The following is an 18651-nucleotide window of genomic DNA, read 5'->3' on the forward strand; positions in this document are numbered from 1 at the left end:
TCCACACAGTCAAAGGCTTTGGCATAGTCAATAAAGCAGAAATAGATATTTTTCTGGAACTCTCTTGCTTTTTCCATGATCCAGCGGATGTTGGCAATTTGATCTCTGGTTCCTCTGCCTTTTCTAAAACCAGCTTGAACATTGGGAAGTTCATGGTTCACCTATTGCTGAAGCCTGACTTGGAGAATTTTGAGTATTACTTTACTAGCGTGTGAGATGAGTGCAGTTGTGTGGTAGTTTGAGCATTCTTTGGCATTGCCTTTCTTTGGGATTGGAATGAAAACTGACCTTTTCCGGTCTTGTGGCCACTGCTGAATTTTCGAAATTTGCTGGCATATTGAGTGCAGCACTTTCACAGCATCATCTTTCAGGATTTGAAATAGCTCAACTGGAATTCCATCACCTCCACTAGCTTTGTTTGTAATGATGCTTCCCAAGGCCCACTCGACTTCACATTCCAGGATGTCTGGCTCTAGGTGAGTGTGAGTGATCACACCATCGTGATTATCTTGGTCATGAAGATCTTTTTTGTACAGTTCTTCTGTGTATTCTTGCCACCTCTTCTTCATATCTTCTGCTTCTGTTAGCTCCATACCATTTCTGTCCTTTATTGAGCCCATCTTTGCATGACATGTTCCTTGGTATCTCTAATTTTCTTGAAGAGATCTCTAGTCTTTCCCATTCTATTGTTTTCCTCTATTTCTTGCATGATCACTGAGGAAGGTTTTCTTATCTCCTTGCTGTTCTTTGGAAATCTGCATTCAAATAGTTTTATCTTTCCTTTTCTCCTTCGCTTTTCACTTCTCTTCTTTTCACAACTATTTGTAAGGCCTCCTCAGACAACCATTTTGCTTTTTTGCATTTCTTTTTCATGGGGATGGTCTTGATCCCTGTCTCCTGTACAATGTCTTGAACCTCCGTCCTTAGTTCATCAGGCACTCTGTCTATCAATCAGATCTAGTCCCTTAAATCTATTTCTCACTTCCACTATATAGTCATAAGGGGTTTGATTTAAATCATACCTGAATGGTCTAGTGGTTTCCCCCACTTTGTTTAATTTAAGTGTGAATTTGGCAATAAGGAATTTATGATCTGAGCCACAGTCAGCTCCCCATCTTGTTTTTGCTGATTGTATAGAGCTTCTCCATCTTTGGCTGCAGAGAATATAATCAATCTGATTTCGATGTTGACCATCTGGTGATGTCCATGTGTAGAGTCTTCTCTTGTGTTGTTGGAAGAGGGTGTTTGCTATGACCAGTGTGTTCTCACAGTGCGTTCTCTTGGCAGAACTCTTTTAGCCTTTGCCCTGCTTCATTCTGTATTCAAAGGCTTAATTTGCCTGTTACCCCAGGTGTTTCTTGACTTCCTACTTTTGCATTGCAGTCCCCTATAATGAAAAGGACATCTGTTTGGTGTGTTAGTTCTGGAAGGTCTTTCACATTTTCATAGAACCGTTCAACTTCAGCTTCTTCAGCGTTACTGGTTGGGGCGTAGACTTGGATTACCATGATTCAAGCAGATGCTAAATTTCAACTTAGAATATGATAGCATTCTATTTAATGATGAAAGGGTAGATTGGACTTTCCTCAGTTTGGGATGTTTAAAGGGAATGCTTGGTTGGAGCAGGAGGAACCTGTGTTAGTGGACTTCTAGCCAGACTACTTTGAGCTGGAGGCCTTGCCCCCCATTCTTTTGGTCTGAGTGCATTGTTGGCTGTGTGTGTTAAACCCACCCAACCAGCATAGGTCAGCTCATCTGGTTATTAGCCTCAGGTTTTAGGGTAGTGGGTTTGGCTGGAGAGAAGTACCAGGCCTGGAAGCTGTAATTATTCCAGAGTAAGAGTGAGTCACCTTGATAAACTGCCAGAGCTATCTAGTTAGCCATCAAATTTGAGGATTACAGAGGGTGAGCAGAGGATAGATCAAGTCCTCCCTTCCACTTCATCCTGTGAATATACCTATATTTCCCCCCCCTCCAGTTTCAAAGATAGCATTTACTGGTTAAAAATAAATAAAATATCATTGTAGTTATTTAAAAGGCAGAAAAAGAAAGTCTCTCTGGAATCCAGTCTTCCAGATTTCTGTTGCTACCGATTTGATAAGACATCTATATAGTTTCATTTTATGAGTACATTTATTTATATGTATTATATATAGTTTCAGAACCACAAATGGAATCACATTATGCCATTTTGCCATAAATAATAAGACTTAATATCTATGGAATGTTTACTGCGTGCCTGTAAGTTGGGGTCCTCCCGGCTATGCTGACCTCAGGCCCTTTTCTCTGCCCTGAGTAAGTTCTGCTCCATAAAGTCCAGGCCTTCCCCCACCTCAGGAGCTCTCACTCACTCACACACACACACACACACACACACACACACACACACACACACATGTGCTTTGCGAGGATCTGCCGTCCAACAGGTCGTGGGGGCTGGGTAGGCAGATGGGGTATTCACACATCAGGGGCCCATGGGCACACCTGACCTTTAGATTCATTTTCTCATTTAGTCCTCATAATCGTCGTATGTTGAATTGGCATTACTGTCCCAATTTTACAGAAACAAACAGGTTCAGGTTCAATAGCTGTCCCAAAGTTGCACAGCTAGAAAGTGGCGGAGCCAAGACTTGAGCCCAGATCTGTTTGACAATAATATCCATATTCTTAATTTCTTTCCTTTGTTCTGAATCTGCTTTTTTTTTTTAACTTAGCAGTGTATTTTGAACATTTTTCCTTGCATGAAAACTCTTCTATAAATGTCCCATAATTTGTTAATAAATCTCCAATTAATGTGTTTTAGGATGTTTTTAATCTTTACCTCTCTTTTTGTGCTAGTATCAAAGTGTTCTAATTATTTTAGCTTTATGATTTATTTGGGCTTCCCTGGTGGCTCAGAGGTTTAAGCACCTGCCTCTAATATGGGAGACCTGGGTTCGATCCCTGGGTCGGGAAGATCCCCTGGAGAAGGAAATGGCACTACCAGTCAGACATGACTACTACTCAGTCGGACATGACTGAGCGACTTAACTAACTATGATTTATTGAAATATATAGTAAATCTAGCTTTTAATACTTATTTTTCTCTGTGCTGTGCTTAGTCGCTCAGTCATTCCAACTCTTTGCGACCCCATGGACTGTAGCCTGCCAGGCTCCTCTGTCCTTGGGCTTCTCCAGGCAAGAAAACTGTAGTGGGTTGCCATGCCCTCCTCCAGGGGATCTTCAGAACCCAGGGATCGAACCCAGGTCTCCCACATTACAAGCGGATTCTTTACCATCTGAGCCACCAGGGAAGCCCAAAACTTAACTCTCAAGCAGTTCATTTTCTAGAATAATGATATATTTAATTTGTAATGTTCTCCAACAACCCTATTATGATTTTAACTGTAATTGTGTTAGATAAACTTTATAGTGGCTAGAGTTTTAATCAGGATGGTTTTGATAAGAATAGGTGAATTTTGAGTGCACAGTCTGGCTGAAGCAAGTTTTAGGTCAGTGTCTCAGACTGCAAATCTGGGAGTCCATGAACCTAGAACATATACTTCATTGACTGTTGTTGGGGCTTTGGAATATTGCCATGGAGTCACTCATAACCATGGTGCTTGGATTTCTGGATTGTGAATCCTTTTTAAAAGCATTTGGAAAATGTGTCTGTTATCCTTCAAAGGTACATAAACATAGAACTTTAATACAATTTCAGGATATTAGGAAACTCCTGAATTCCATTTATGGATCATGAACTAATAATTTCTGCTTTGGGAACTAAAGAATACAAAATAGAGAAGCCAAGTAGTCGGAAAAATCTAGTTAAGGGTTATATAGCATAACTTGGTTATGGTGTTCAGTTGCTAAGTCATGTCCGACTCCTTGCGACCCCATGGACTATAGCCTGCCAGGCTCCTCTGTCCATAGGTTATGGTACTGTCTGCAAAGCAAATACTATTTTTGTGGTACATGGATTGACAGTCAGATACTGAAACCAACTAGTAAGAATATTGAATTTTCCTGATGACATTGGAATGAGGATGAGGACATTGAATAACAGCCTTGGAATGCCTAGGCTAACCAAGGAGTAATTACAGAGAATTCCATGGGCAGAGGTGCCTGGCGGGCTGCAATACATGGGGTCACAAGAGTCGGACATGACTGAGTGACTAACACTTCCACTTCCAAGGAAGACAAACGTGCCAGGGTGGTTGGACAGAAAGTGAATTTTTGAGTCACTTAGACCTGAATCTGAATCTCAGGTCTGCCCCTTACTGGCAATCAGAATTTAGGCAAGTCACACATCCTTTCTGAGTCTAAATATATTACAACTGCTATTAACAATGACAGTAATGAACTACACCAAGAACATAGAGCATTTCTGAAGTGTAAATATGAGGCTATTGTTAATAAGAGTCAGGGCAGAACAGCAAAGTGTTCAAGGTGAATTTGGATTTTTTTTTTTTAGTTAAAGTGTAGTTCAGCAAAAGCTAGTCCTTATAGAATGTTAAGACTAGAACCCTGAATTGAGATTTCACTAAGAAAGCCAGTATTATTGGTAATCATCAGAAATGTAAGAAAAGTACTAATGAGCAGTTATTCCAGTTGGAGAAGATGTGTGCTTTAAAGGAGTACCCAAGAGACTGTATTGCCATTTTGTAGATCATTAGTATTTTTCAATAATTGTAATAGCAATGACAGCTCACATTTTCTGAGAACTTACTCTGCCAAGACATACACTAAACACCTTATATGCATTTTGAACTTTACAACAACCCCCAGAAGGTAGATCACGTCTTTAACTGCAATTTATCAATGAACTAATAGGTTATAGACTGGTGAGTGGTGGATCTAGGATTTATTCCTGCATTTAAGCAGTAAATAGTTACCTCAAGTTAGTACACTCATGTTTTTGCCATATAACAAAAAAATTCAAATGACTAGGAATTTTTGCATAATCTTCATTATGTACAGAATTTATTTTGAAAATGAGGAATTTGTTAAGGTTATCAGAACTGCCCTCTTCCTACATCTGTATTTCCATGTAACGATGTTAACTAAAGAAATACAAAATTCTAAAGTAACTTCTGATGCATCAAGCATTAGTTTTTTTATTTAATGTTTTTATTGTGGTCTAATTTGTTAAAAGTAGGTTAAGTATGTATTCTTATAGATTACTTTTTCAGTTAACTGCATTCAATTAAAGGAATATTGTTCTAAACATAATTATTAATATGTGTGTATATATTCAAGCGTAAGAAAAAATTCAGTCAATCCATTAAATATTTTATGCACATAAGTCCAAATATTTTCTTTCATTTGATCAGAAGTTTGTCAGATAAGGAACATAACATCTAATTTTGCTAAAAGTAAAAATTAATTTTTACTGTAATAACTATGCAGTTTGGTAGTATATCATGTAATGATCATTTACATAAGATAATCTCATCTGAGAGCAATCTATTTTTGATTTGTCTTAAGTGAAACTGACATCTTAATAATCTAAGGTGTCTTTTCTTGGCTGTTAAATCTTTTGTGGGGATATTTAAGAGTGTGTTGAGTTTAAAATAAATATTTTAAATCTTAAAGTATTTTTACATTCAACTGTTTAAAAACTTGGTTATAATCTATAAATTTTTCTAAGAAGATTTGAACGTGGCTTTAGTGAATATACTGCTTTAGAACTTAAATTATGAGTTAATTTTCTTTAAGCTGTGAGTGCTCCTTATTTATAATACGTTAGTGAGAAGGAGGAAAATAAAATAATGCTGAAAAGATTTTGTGATAAGATCTCTATGTCTAAAGTCATGGTCCAGTTAATTTAAAATGAAAGCGAAATTCGGAAATTCCTTCACTAGCAATCAGCATTTATTGAGACCCTTTGGATTCCTAAAAATATTTATGGTTTTGAAAGTATTTTACACTTTTTATATGATTAAGGTTTAATTTCCTTCCTTAGTTTTGGTTTGGCTTTCCTTTGTCTGTTTTCTTCTCCTTTTTTTAATTGAAAAAAAAAAAAACTAATAAAGCCAAATATGAGATGGTACTTTTCTCCTCCTTTTGTATAATCTTGTTGCGTGTCTCTACATAAGCTGTTCTGGCCACTCATCATAGTAACCAGCTGGGCCATTTCACCTGCTGGAGCCATTAAAGAGGACTCTCTCCCCCTAGATTAATCCCCTCCGACATCAGTTTTTCGCACTGACAACTGGAGCAGGCATTCAGAATTTGCAGGTGGCCAGTGTGACGCACATAATTGCCTACAATTTTAGGCAATGAATAAAAATGGTCTACATTACTTGTCAAAGGTTGTATATGCAGTGCCAAGTGAGATCTATGGGAAGCCTTTTAGGGTTTAAAGAACAGTTAATAGCAAGGCTGCACAGGGCTTTTTTAATCATAATGCATTTGTAATATAGCACTTTGATCTTCTCCTTGTAGGAAATGGTGTTACATTAGCCACTTTTAAACATTTATGAGTGAAATTCAGTTATAGAAGAGTAAAAGTGATTATTCTTAAGCAGAACATGTTAGATTTCATTAAAAGTTTTTAGCTTGCCCCTTCCTTGTTAAAGTCTGTGGGAAGTCTTTTTCCTGGAGGGTTTCAAATCAGGATCTAAGGATATGGAGCTTTTTCCTTATTTTTCCTGTTGGTAACAGCAAGATTTGGGACGAAGGTATACTAAATATTGAGGTAATTTATAAGTAGGTATTTATAGAAGACTCACTGATTTATGATAAAGTAACATATATCAATGAAAATCTAAGAACTTTATTACTAATAATTGTATATTACAATAAAATTTGAGAAATGCATATTTAAAACATACTCATAAGTTACCTTAACAACAACAACAAAAAAACAGATGACTCTCAAACGCACTTCTTCTGGAAGAGCTAAGTTTGACCTTTCAGACCCAAGAGCCTTTTATTAACACCTGCCTGTAAGGAGAACCTTGCCACACGCAGCTTTTAGATTCAGAACCACAAAACTGATGAGGAAAGGCTTGAAGGGTTCAGTTTGTGTCACTTGCTGTTTGCCGTTTCCATTTCACAGATGATTAATCTTTCTGTGAAGAAAGGCCAGAGAAACAAAGCACATTGGGCTCTTCCTGCAGTTACTCCTTCTGAATGCACACTAGCTTGCTAACTAAAAGGCCTTTAGATTTCCAGCAGAGAGAGATGTTCTGAAAGTGAATGCAGCTGGTTGGAGGTCACCAGTGCAGGGCTCTTGCCATTGTGTAATGGAGGCTTTGGCAGGTTGTGGGAGGGTGGGGGTTTGGAGCCAGGGACAGGAGAAGTGGGCAGGGAGAAGGTGTTGGCAAAAAATTAATTCAGAATAAAAAGGGTTTTGGTCAGCTGATTTAATATTTTGGAGGCTAGATCATCAATAATAGGCTCAATTTCATCTATTTTGTTTTTCTTCTTAAGGAAAAATTATAATTCAGTATTTCTTTAGTATCCCCCCATTTCCTAATTAATAACATGTTTATCTTGCAATTAACATCACTCAATAGTATTGAAATATTATTAACTCTTGTAGACTTTGGTGTGTTTTAATTCTCTTGAAATTTTTAAGATTATTACTGACTTTGCTAGTATTCCACGTTTCACGTTAAAAGGTTAATGCCACATTAATGTTTCATTGCTATTTGGTTTTTTAATGAGATATTGAAAATGATTATCTGTATGAGTCAGTTCTCTTTTCTTAAAAAAAAACTTCTTTGTTTTTATTTTGAGGGTTTGAAAACTTTTAATTTTAATATTTAGTATCTAAATGCTTAGTATTCATCTTGTATTTACTTTTTTTCCAATTGTATATAGGACATAATGTGCAAAGTCAAATCCTGGGTTATAGATCAGAAGAAACCTGTTCGATTCTATCATGATTGGAATGACAAAGAGGTAAGTTATAAATATGATTCCATCTGTTATTACCTTTGATTTCTTAGAGAACGAGTTAGAGTTGTCATTATTTTTCACTTATTATTATGCCTAGTAAAACTTTATTTCTCTCAATGATTTCTTATTCCCAAACTTGTTATGGTTTTCTTTTCCTCTACTGATATTTCATGACAACTAATCTTTAAGAAAGAAATCTATAAAAATAAAAATGGCTACTTGTTTAAATATAATTTTCTTTCAAGTTCTTCAATGACTTTATTTACTCAACTTTTAAAAAGGATTCTTTTTCTGTCTCCCACTTTAGATTGAAGTATTGAATAAACACTTATTTCTGACTTCAAAGCCAATGGTCTACTTGGTTAATCTTTCCGAAAAAGACTACATTAGAAAGAAAAACAAATGGTAAGTTTTTTTTCTCTCCAGATATACCCTTACATATCTTATCTATACACATACAAACTCACACATATGTACTTACTGCTGTGTTTGATTTTAATACATTTCTCCTTATTATTAAAAACTTTAAAATGGATGGGAAAGCTTTGCCTGTTGTTAACATTTTGAGATGAGTCTCTGAATGATTTACACTGGGAGAACTTAAGGGATAAAAAGGAATTACCTTAAGCAGTATTGAATTATACATATGTAATTATCAAACTTAAATTGAATAGACATTGATTTTTTTCCTTTGCAAAATGAGAGTAAATGTAGTTAGAGCAATAAAACTTTTTAATCTAGGATATTTTAACTTTGTTGATGTTTTATATGACTTTAAAATACCTGCTTAGGATCATAGCTGGACATAAGTTTTAAAATCCAGATTGAATGCTTTAAAAACATTTTTATTAATTAAAAATACTATCTGGTGGAGGGAAAGATCAAGTATTTGTTTAAAACATACAAATGTAAAAACGATGCACTCATGTATTGATTGTCATTTTTGATATGTAACCAAAATGTACAAGGTTTCCTTTTTGTTCACTTGTAGCTTCAAAAAATTATATGTTCATGTAATATAAGGGCATGTACATATTTGGCATAGTACTCACTGGAGTCTCAGTATTTTATGCTGTTAAGCCTACAAGCCAAAGGTATCCAAAGCAAAATATCTGAATTCTCCTAAAATATATTGTCGTTTTTTTCCCTGTACTTCATTAAGTACTTAGATGCACATGGTTTCAATTTTCCATTAAAAATTCTCATTTCCATATGATATCAAAGAGTGAGAAGCTTTAAACTGAAAAATAAACATTCATAGACTGGAAGCCAAAACAATAATTAATGTCAGATGGTTAACTCCAATAAATCATTAGAATAAATTCTGTGAAATTACTGCAACTAAAAATGCCCTCTTGATATTACTGTAAGACAGTTTGTGTTCCTGATAGGAAACTGAATTTGGCCTCTTTATTGGTAATGTTCTAGAAAGCATAAACCTGACATGGTCTGACTGGTCAATATCCTCCAATAGATAATTAACTTTAAAATAAATAGTTCTGTCTTATTTCTTATATAAAATTCTTACAGATTTCATGATTAATATGTTAAAAATTGTTACCTTTGGGAAGAAATTTTAAAATATATTATTTTACTTCAGTCAATAAATCTCATTGTAGTATGAATGGTATGGTTTCCTGAGGCTTGGTGAAACAATGCAGACATCAAAGTTTACATGAAAAGGGATGAGTCAGTTTCCTTGCCCAAAGGGGCTTCTCACACCTGTATTTGGATGATTACAGGTAGAACTCCCTGGCTCTAATTGTATAGTAAATACCATTTCCCAGACCCTAATGGTAGACAGACTGCTTGGGAGACGCCAGTCTGTGATTTAGCTGTCGCCAGACACCCCGTGTTTTTTGTGAGACCAGTTGTGATGATGATATGGTTATAGCCAATTGAAAGTAAAATCTTGTCTAAATAGCAAATTTTAATTTATAAAAATGTAGAGGTATGGATGATCCTATTTATAAAACCAAATTTTGAATTTTATGTGTAACTAATGATCTGGTTTGGGGGGGTATGTAGGTTTGGTGGAGGTTGTGGGGGGGTGGGGGGGGTCAGATCTTGTGGAAGTTAGTGTAATTGTAGCTGAAAGATCAAAGACTGGGTAACTGAGTGATGTTCCAGAAGAGAATTTACCACATAGCCATTTTCTGTACAGTTTCTGCCGCCTGCTGTTCCTATTTTCCCTCAAGCTAGCCATTGACTACCCCCTGTGCATCCCTGCTCGTAAAAAATGATTGAGGAAGTATTTGTCATGTATTTATGAGTGGGAAACATTGTGTGATAGGGAATGGCATCTACTGGAGCCAGAAAGATTGCCATTTTCCTTTCATTCAGCCACTCTGCTACAGCTTTAAATCCTCTGTTTATGCAACACATCCTTTGTATTAAAGTGCAGCATAAATTTTTATTATGAAGGATATGAACACTAGGTTTTCATCACTTATAACATTGCAAGCAGATGTCAATAGTTAAAATATATTTTAATTGCTAAATCCTTTAAATTTGTGTTAGCATCTTGTTCTTTGGTAATGTTTATATCTCAGCTCTATTTGCATTAGCTGCTCCCTTAGCAGAAGAAAAGGGTTTTTTTTAAGGTTAGTAAGTAATGTAATGTAGCAAATTAAAACTAATGCAGGAAGCGGTAATAAATATTTTCGTGGGTCTTTTAGATCTGGAAAACTATTCTAAATGGTCAGGAGAGAGGAGGAAAAGTGTGATTCTGGCCATACGAGGAAGACTAAAACTATATTTTAATTACTAAAATTCACTTTAAATGTTAATGTGTTATTTTTCAATCCTAGAAAAGAAGTAAACATTTTGAAAGATAAGTCTATTGTGTTACTGAGTAGGTGTATTGACCTTTTTGAAAGATGTAAACACCATAATCGCCCCAAACATCACTGGTTTTATCAATGTTGAATTAGTCATTTCATTCATTTATGATTAAGACCTAGCCCCTGAAGAAAAGCTAACATCACAGCTAGGTTGAGTTGTGATCAGATGACAGTAAGTAAGATGTTGTAAGGGATATCCACAGAAACCTTTATTATTATTATTATATATTGTTATGCTTTGAATGAATAAAACTATGCAGCCGTTGTTATTATGTTGTTGTCATTGTTGTCTTTGGCAGATGTCAGTGATTTTTTAACACTTGAGGATTTCGTATATTAAACATGATCGGTTACTTATAACTAAGATTTATTACATGCAGTATTAATTTTCATTTGAGATTGCCTGCTAAGTCATGGTGTCAAGCAGGTATAGGGCATTAGTCCTGCTAAACAGTTGCTTGATTAGGAAGAGTGAATTTCAGTCTTTGCACGTTTGTTGCTCTGTTAGTATATGCTATTTGAAATCTGCAGAACAAACTAATTTTGTGCACCTACATAGCTTTCTATTGTGTTTCATTTTTGTGTTCTCTTGTCCCCATCCTTCTTAAAACTGCTGCTGCTGCTGCTGCTGCTGCTGCTAAGCTACTTCAGTCGTGTCTGACTCTGTGCGACCCCATAGATGGCAGCCCACGAGGCTCCCCCGTCCCTGGGATTCTCCAGGCAAGAACACTGGAGTGGGTTGCCATTTATTTTCTCCAATGCGTGAAAGTGAAGTCGCTCAGTCGTGTCCGATTCTTAGCGACCCCATGGACTGCAGCCTACCAGGCTTCTCCGTCCATGGGATTTTCCAGGCAAGAGTACTGGAGTGGGGTGCCATTGCCTTCTCCATTAAAACTGTCAATAAAGGATAATTTTATTTTATTGTTTATTATGCTACATATTTATATTCAACTGAAAAGTATAACTGAAATTTAAGACATTCAGACTTCTTGTGCGTCTTTGTGTATTTATAAACATGTATTTGCATATGCCCTGGTGGGCTTGTGGTCACTGAACATTATTCTCTAATATTACATAAATCAATTAATCTGAGTGTTGAAATTTATTTGATAGGTGACAGGACTTGCAAAGTCTTTTAAGCTATTATATAATGAAGGGCAATGTGTCAGGTTCACAATGAATTTTTAATAGAAAAATGTTTTATTAATTCTTATTTTTCTATGATTCAGTCTTTCTTATCCCAGCTTTTCTGTTTTTGTTTGTTTTCCACAAGTTTGTACCTAACAACTAAATATACTTTGGCAATGCTGTACAGTGTGTACCTGGCCAAGGGGAGAATCATGGAATAAGCTCAATATTTTCTTGACTTTTTGAACTGTATGTAAGAATCGCAGGTATTACGTCTCAGCAGTTATTTACAAAGTGGGAAGTGTGAACATTTTTGCATATAATTTTTCATGTGTGCTTAGTCGCTCAGTTGCGCCCAACTCTTTGCGACCCCTTGGACTGTAACCTGCCAGGCTCCTCTGTCCATGGGATTCTCCAGGCAAGAGTACTGGGGTGGGTTGCCATGCCTTCCTTCAAGGGATCTTGCCAACCCAGGGATCAAACCCAGGTCTCCCACATTACAGGCAGATTCTTTACTATCAGAGCCACCGGGGAAGCCCAGTTTTTTTTTTTTTTATGTATATATAATATAAAACAAAACTGTATTCATGTATATCACATGCTATTCAGGGGTGAAAAAACCTTTCAGATATATAGGAATAGTTTGAGCTGTAGTATCTATTGGATTCTTAGGCTTTCTTGGATAAGCTCATCATATATTCACAAAAAGTATGGATGTTGACACATGAGCATACTTTACACAGCTACTATAATTATTGCTGTTCCTACAGGTATTTAGTTGTTTATCAACTCTCCATGGAGGTAATACTAAATGATCATCTGCCATACTGCGAGCCTTAGGTTTTATTTTCCAATTTACAGTAGGAGGTCTGACAGAAATTGTTCTACCTAACTCATCCTTGAACATTTCTCTCCACAATACATATTATGTACATTTCCATTATGTCTTATCAACAGGAGCAGTATTCACCACTATAGGAGGATTTGTTCACTGATTTCCGTTATTTTCAGGCTATATACTTTACATGAGCAAAAGTCCACTTCCTCAATTATATTTCTAGAAGGTTAATATAACCTTCTTCACACAACATTTTCTTGGGCTTCAAGAATGCTGTGATGTATTCTGTTTCTGACAAGATTATTCACTGAAGCTAGAAAGTTAACATAGATATACTGCTTTGAAAAAAATCATTGTACATTTGATTTACTTGAAACAAAATGGGAATGATTAATTATTCTTAAATTATTCATTTTAACTTCAGGAAGCTTCTCAAATAGAAATAAAATTAGGTTCAATTCGTGTAAAGTTTTCAGGAATATACCCTAGTATCTAAAACAAGATTCACAAGTATAAGATTTTTTTTTAATGTTTCACTTTATCATCCACTAGTCTGGCAAAGTAAAAGCCCTGAATTATCCATATAGTGTTTCTTTGTGGATAAGGCAATGGCTCCGCACTCCAATACTCTTGCCTGGAAAATCCTATGGACGGAGGAGCCTGATAGGCTGCAGTCCATGGGGTTGCGAAGAGTCGGACACGACTGAGCAGCTTCACTTTCACCTTTCACTTTCATACATTGGAGAAGGCAATGGCAACCCACTCCAGTGTTCTTGCCTGGAGAATCCCAGGGACGGGGGAGCCTGGTGGGCTGCCATCTCTGGGGTCTCAGAGTCAGACACGACTGAAGCGACTTAGCAGCAGCAGTAGCAGCAGTGTTTCTTTGGGATTATAATTTCTATTTAACACATGAAGAGTTTTTTAGCTGAATTAAATTTGGATAGCTATAATTTGTAATTTTTACTAGAGATTGCTTTATGAGGACTACTGCTTGTTTTCTTCATTGCCAGATAGAAAAGGATGATAAGACAGGTCAAGGGTATTCTGGAAGCCTAAACTGAGCTTTTTTTTTTTTTTTTTCAGTATGGGATTGATTAAATTGGTAAATGCTATACAAAAATAGCCTTAATTTTACTGAAGTAAGTGTAAATAAATCTAAAAAGAAAATATTTTCTTATCCTTTTCTGTTTTCTTGTTTTTGCTACTGAATAATTATCAATTAGTTATTTTTTAATTTGTGTTATGATAAAGCTTTGAAAGTATCATATGTGCTATGAATTAGGATTTCAAATAATTTCTAGTGAATGGATTTTGTAGAGTTGATTGTTTCTTAATTTCTCTGATAAAAATCTTAAAAGTTGAAAAGAATATACTAAAGCAAGATAATCTTTTTATTTCAAAACATGGAAGGCTGAAAGAAGTAGGAGGGAAAAGACCTTTAGCTATTCAGGAGTGCTTTTATTTGAAATGCCCTTTGGAATTTATAAATGTACGTATATGTAATAATACTTTTGAACTTTCCTGGTTTTCATTAAATTGTTTTGGGTTACTCGTTCAGCAGTTTCATAGTCCTATCAAGAGATATTATTACCCTAAATCATATAGTCATAATGAAACCAAATCGCACGTCTGATGCCATATTTGAAAAAGGTAATTATAGAAGAAAGCGCATCTTTTTATATGGATATAAAGCTATTGACCTACCATATTAGGCATGGTAGGAATTGCCCCTGGCCTATTTTCCTTTTTACCCAGTACAGTTTATAGACAGTAATTTCTCTTTGCAAGATTGTTCACTGAATTTGAGAAAGATACTTTCAGGAGAGTCAGTTTTATTTTCATTAGCACCATTGTTCGTTGACTTATTGATTTATGAGCAATATGCTTTATCAAATGTGTCAAGACTCATCTTTTTGAGCTGAAGTATTTCAGCTGAAGTAGCTGAAGAATTTCACTGTATATATTAATAATAGGGAGTAGTTTTACAAATTTTCTTCCAGCTCTAAGAGACTAAAGCTCTTTTAAAAAAACAGTGTTCTCTAGGATTCTTTTATGAAATTAAAACATATATTCTCCATACATGCACACACACACACACACACACACACACAAAAACTAGGAAATAAAAGGCAAACTTGGGCATACAGCTATATAATGTTCCTCAGATCACAAGTGAGTCTCATGTACACAGAACGTTTCTCTGCCTCTCTACCTGACTCACTTTGGTGAATACTGCAAGTTCTGTTGTTATTCTTAAAAATCTGTGTCCCCATAGATTAAGGATGGCTGAGTCAGATTTTGTTTCTAAAACTGTGAGTTGAGGTGAACTACACTCATTAAATGGAAGTTTTGAATAGTAGTTGGTGAAGGTAGAGGAGAATGTTGACGCTCCAGAATCTTAGAACTGTTGGTGATAAGAGGGCAGGGCCTTGTGAAGACTGAGGAACGCAGTCTCACTGCGGTGTAAGTGATCTCAGTAACTAACAGTGTGGAAAAGGAAAGCAACGAGGCCCCTTGGGGCAGTTCCACTGTTGGGCCTAATACCCTGTGCTTACGCAGGACAGGAGAGGAGGAGTATTTTCTGCGCCCTTCCCTCTGTGGCCTCTCCTGTGTTCCCCCGTCACTAGACCTGCCTTTGGAGATACTGCTATAGTCTAACTATATTGTAAGTTCAATAGACTTCTGAAGGCTAGACCAAAATGCTGGATACCACTGATAACATTGGTGCTACAAGGAAAGTGAGTTCTAAGAAACTTAGAGCATAAAGTCTATTTATAATTAGATAGTATGTTATTAGGAAGTTTGGTGTATTAAGAATATAACTGCTTTAGAATTTGAAATGCTAGTGTTGTGGTCCTTATTTGATGCTAACTGGTTCTTTGACCTCAGGCAAGTGATAGCCTTTTACATATTGAAGACAGTTCATCTGAATGTTCACATAAAATGTGTTTTGTATAAACAGTATTTCCCAAATTTAATTAGCATAACACAAAAAATACAGTAATAGAAAAGGGACTTGTTAAGTCTTCTACATGTGTCTTTGGGGGATACATTCTCTTGTTTTTTCTTTCCATTATATAGATAATGGAAAAAATGTATGCTTTGAGACAGTTGTCATCCAAAACAAACTGAGAACTGTCTCTATTGTGCAGTATGGGTAGCAATAAAACCCTTATCACCACCATCTTCTGTAGGGTTCTGCCCTTATCTCATAGTCAGGTTAGGACCCGTGACTTCATTATTTGCAGTTTAGAGGATTTTATTGTCATTCAAAAGAAGAGATGCCCATGCAGATTTCTTCTCAACTCTCATATGTAGGTTTGTCGTGGTAGGATTTTTTTCTAACTGTGGGACAATCCAGAGCATTCCTGAGGTTACAGGTACACAATTCATGAGCAACTCTTCCGGATTGAATTGATGATAAGACCTGGCCTTTTTCCCTCCTCTCATTCCCACTCCCATACCTCTACCCCTTGAAAATAAGTCTTTTTTGGATCTTACCATGCTCTTGTCTTTCTCATAGTGGGCAGCTATTGCTCTGGCTAGAATGAGAACAAAGTGGAAATAAAACTTACTTGTAGAATTGGCATGTCTATACTTGAAACTAGTTACATTACTCAAAATATTACACTTCCTTATTCTAAATTGCCCTAGAAAGCGTTTCCCCATCAAAAACATTTGATTACAAAACGCCCTCAAAAGCCTATTAAATCCACCACGTAGTAAAAATAGTACAGTTTGGGTGAAACATATTTTGGTATCTGACCATTTTTATTATCAGTTTAAAATTCTGCTAAAAAATATGTTTCAGAATAACTGACACAGGAACTCTGAGTACACCTCTGTAAACTGGGGGCTGCATGCTGGTTCAGTCTTTTTAATGCTTTATCAAGAAGACAATTAACTTTATAAAAACTGTCATCATGAATTTAAAATTTGTAGATTCGTATGAATACTGTAGGCTTATCAAGAAGATAGGTACTGTGCTTTCTTTTTCCTTTTCTAAGCAAATAATCATTGAGCCTGGACAGAAAAAACCTTTGCCCCCATAAGGGTTATAGTCTCATGGGATAATAGACAACTAACAAACAAATATTTAATATAATGTCAAGAAGTGATTAGAATCACTTTGCTGTACACCTGAAATAATATAACATTGTTAATCAACTATGCTCCAATATAAATAAAATAAAACATTTTTTTAAAACAAAGAAAAAGAAAGAAAAATAACCTCAGTGGCTTAACTTATATCACTATTTCACTTGATCATTTTTTTTCACTTGATCATTTTTATAAAATACTTTATCATCTATGTTTATGATACCTTCATTATGCTAGTCTACATCTTTGAAATCTCAGAATTAATATTTAAGATTTATACTTTTTCTTCAAAATTAATTATTAGCTTGAACTTTTTTCATCATATCTCTCACATTTTAATGTCTTTTTCCCCCATTTCCTTTGCCACAGCCCTATCACATATAATTTTATTGCTCTAAGACTATCACTGTATCTACTTTTTTTAGATAAATCGAGCATGTAGCATAATGCATAACTAAAATTTAGTTAACAGCCAGATTATATTTGCTCAATGAATAATGTTGGGGTGTTATGTATGAGTTGTGAAAATTAGGCTGCTGGAATTTTATATCTGGCTTTTAAAGTCTGTCTTTTGGAAATTTTGCCTTTCTCATTTTAAAAATAAAAATTTTAAAAATATTTTAAAAATAAAATGAGAAAGGTAAAATAAAAATAATAACTGTCTTCGTCATAAAATTGTTATGACTATTATATCAGTTGATACACTTTGATCATTTACGATAGTAATTGGTACATAGTAAATTCTGCCCCCAGAATTTTCAGTGTTTACAAATGAATGAAAAAATAAATGCACGAATTAAATAAATAAGTAAATCAAGGTAACAGGTTGCTAATTTTAGTTAGGGTGGTCAGGGACGGCCCTTAAGAAGTAAAGGAATACACATGACAGAGGAAGGATCTGAGGAAAACTTGGTCTAGAGAGGGGGAATAGCAAATGCAAAGGCAAGTGTGATGGACCATCGGAAAAAGAGTGTAAAATGTGAAGGCAGCCATTTGATAAGAGCTAATAAATTCTTATTCAACTACATTGCAATTAAAAAGATTAAAACGTATCCTAAATGTGTGCAAGTAAAATTTGCAATTATATAGATTATTTATATATAGTATAAATTTGCAATGATCAAGATTGCTGGGAGAAATATCAAAAACCTCAGATATGCAGATGACACCACCTTTATGGAAGAAAGCAAAGAGGGACTAAAGAGCCTCTTGATAAAAGTGAAAGAGAGTGAAAAAGTTGACTCAGAACTCAACATTCAGAACACTAAGATCATGGCATCTGGTCCCATCAGTTCATGACAATTAGACTGGGAAACAATGAAAACAGTGACAGACTATTTTTTTGGGCTCTAGAATCACTGCAGATGGTAACTGCAACCATGAAATTAAAAGACGTTTGCTCCTTGGAAGAAAAGCTATGACCAACCTAGACAGCATATTAAAAAGCAGAGACATTACTTTGCCAACAAAGGTCCATCTAGCCAAAGCTATGGTTTTTCCAGTAGTCAGGTATGGATGTGAGAGTTGGACTCTAAAGAAAGCTGAGTGCCAAAGAATTGATGCTTTTGAACTGTGGTGTTGGAGAAGACTCTTGGAGAGTCCCTTGGACTGCAAGGAGATCCAACCAGTCCATTCTAAAGATCAGTCCTGGGTGTTCTTTGGAAGGACTGATGGTAAAGCTGAAACTCCAATACTTTGGCCACCTCATGCGAAGAACTGACTCATTTGAAAAGACCCTGATGCCGGGAAAGATTGAAGGCAGGAGGAGAAGGGGATGACAGAGGATGAGATGCTTGGATGGCATCACCAACTCGATGGACGTGAGTTTGAGTAAACTCCAGGAGTTGGTGATGG

At 35.8% G+C, this 18651-nt stretch overlaps 1 protein-coding gene across 2 annotated transcripts in view; it reads left to right on the forward strand.

The window, feature by feature from the left end:
• The window catches only part of OLA1 (Obg like ATPase 1), a 167194-nt gene that overhangs the window by 113071 nt on the left and 35472 nt on the right, over window positions 1-18651 (forward strand). For both annotated transcript variants that reach the window (XM_069577184.2, XM_069577183.1), the window contains 2 exons: window positions 7810-7890; window positions 8195-8292. In XM_069577184.2, coding sequence (XP_069433285.1) covers window positions 7810-7890; window positions 8195-8292 — 179 coding nt within the window. The remainder of the gene's footprint in view (window positions 1-7809; window positions 7891-8194; window positions 8293-18651) is intronic.

The sequence above is a fragment of the Ovis canadensis genome, chromosome 2 (assembly GCF_042477335.2).
Source record: "Ovis canadensis isolate MfBH-ARS-UI-01 breed Bighorn chromosome 2, ARS-UI_OviCan_v2, whole genome shotgun sequence".
In the NCBI taxonomy this organism is placed as follows: domain Eukaryota; kingdom Metazoa; phylum Chordata; class Mammalia; order Artiodactyla; family Bovidae; genus Ovis; species Ovis canadensis.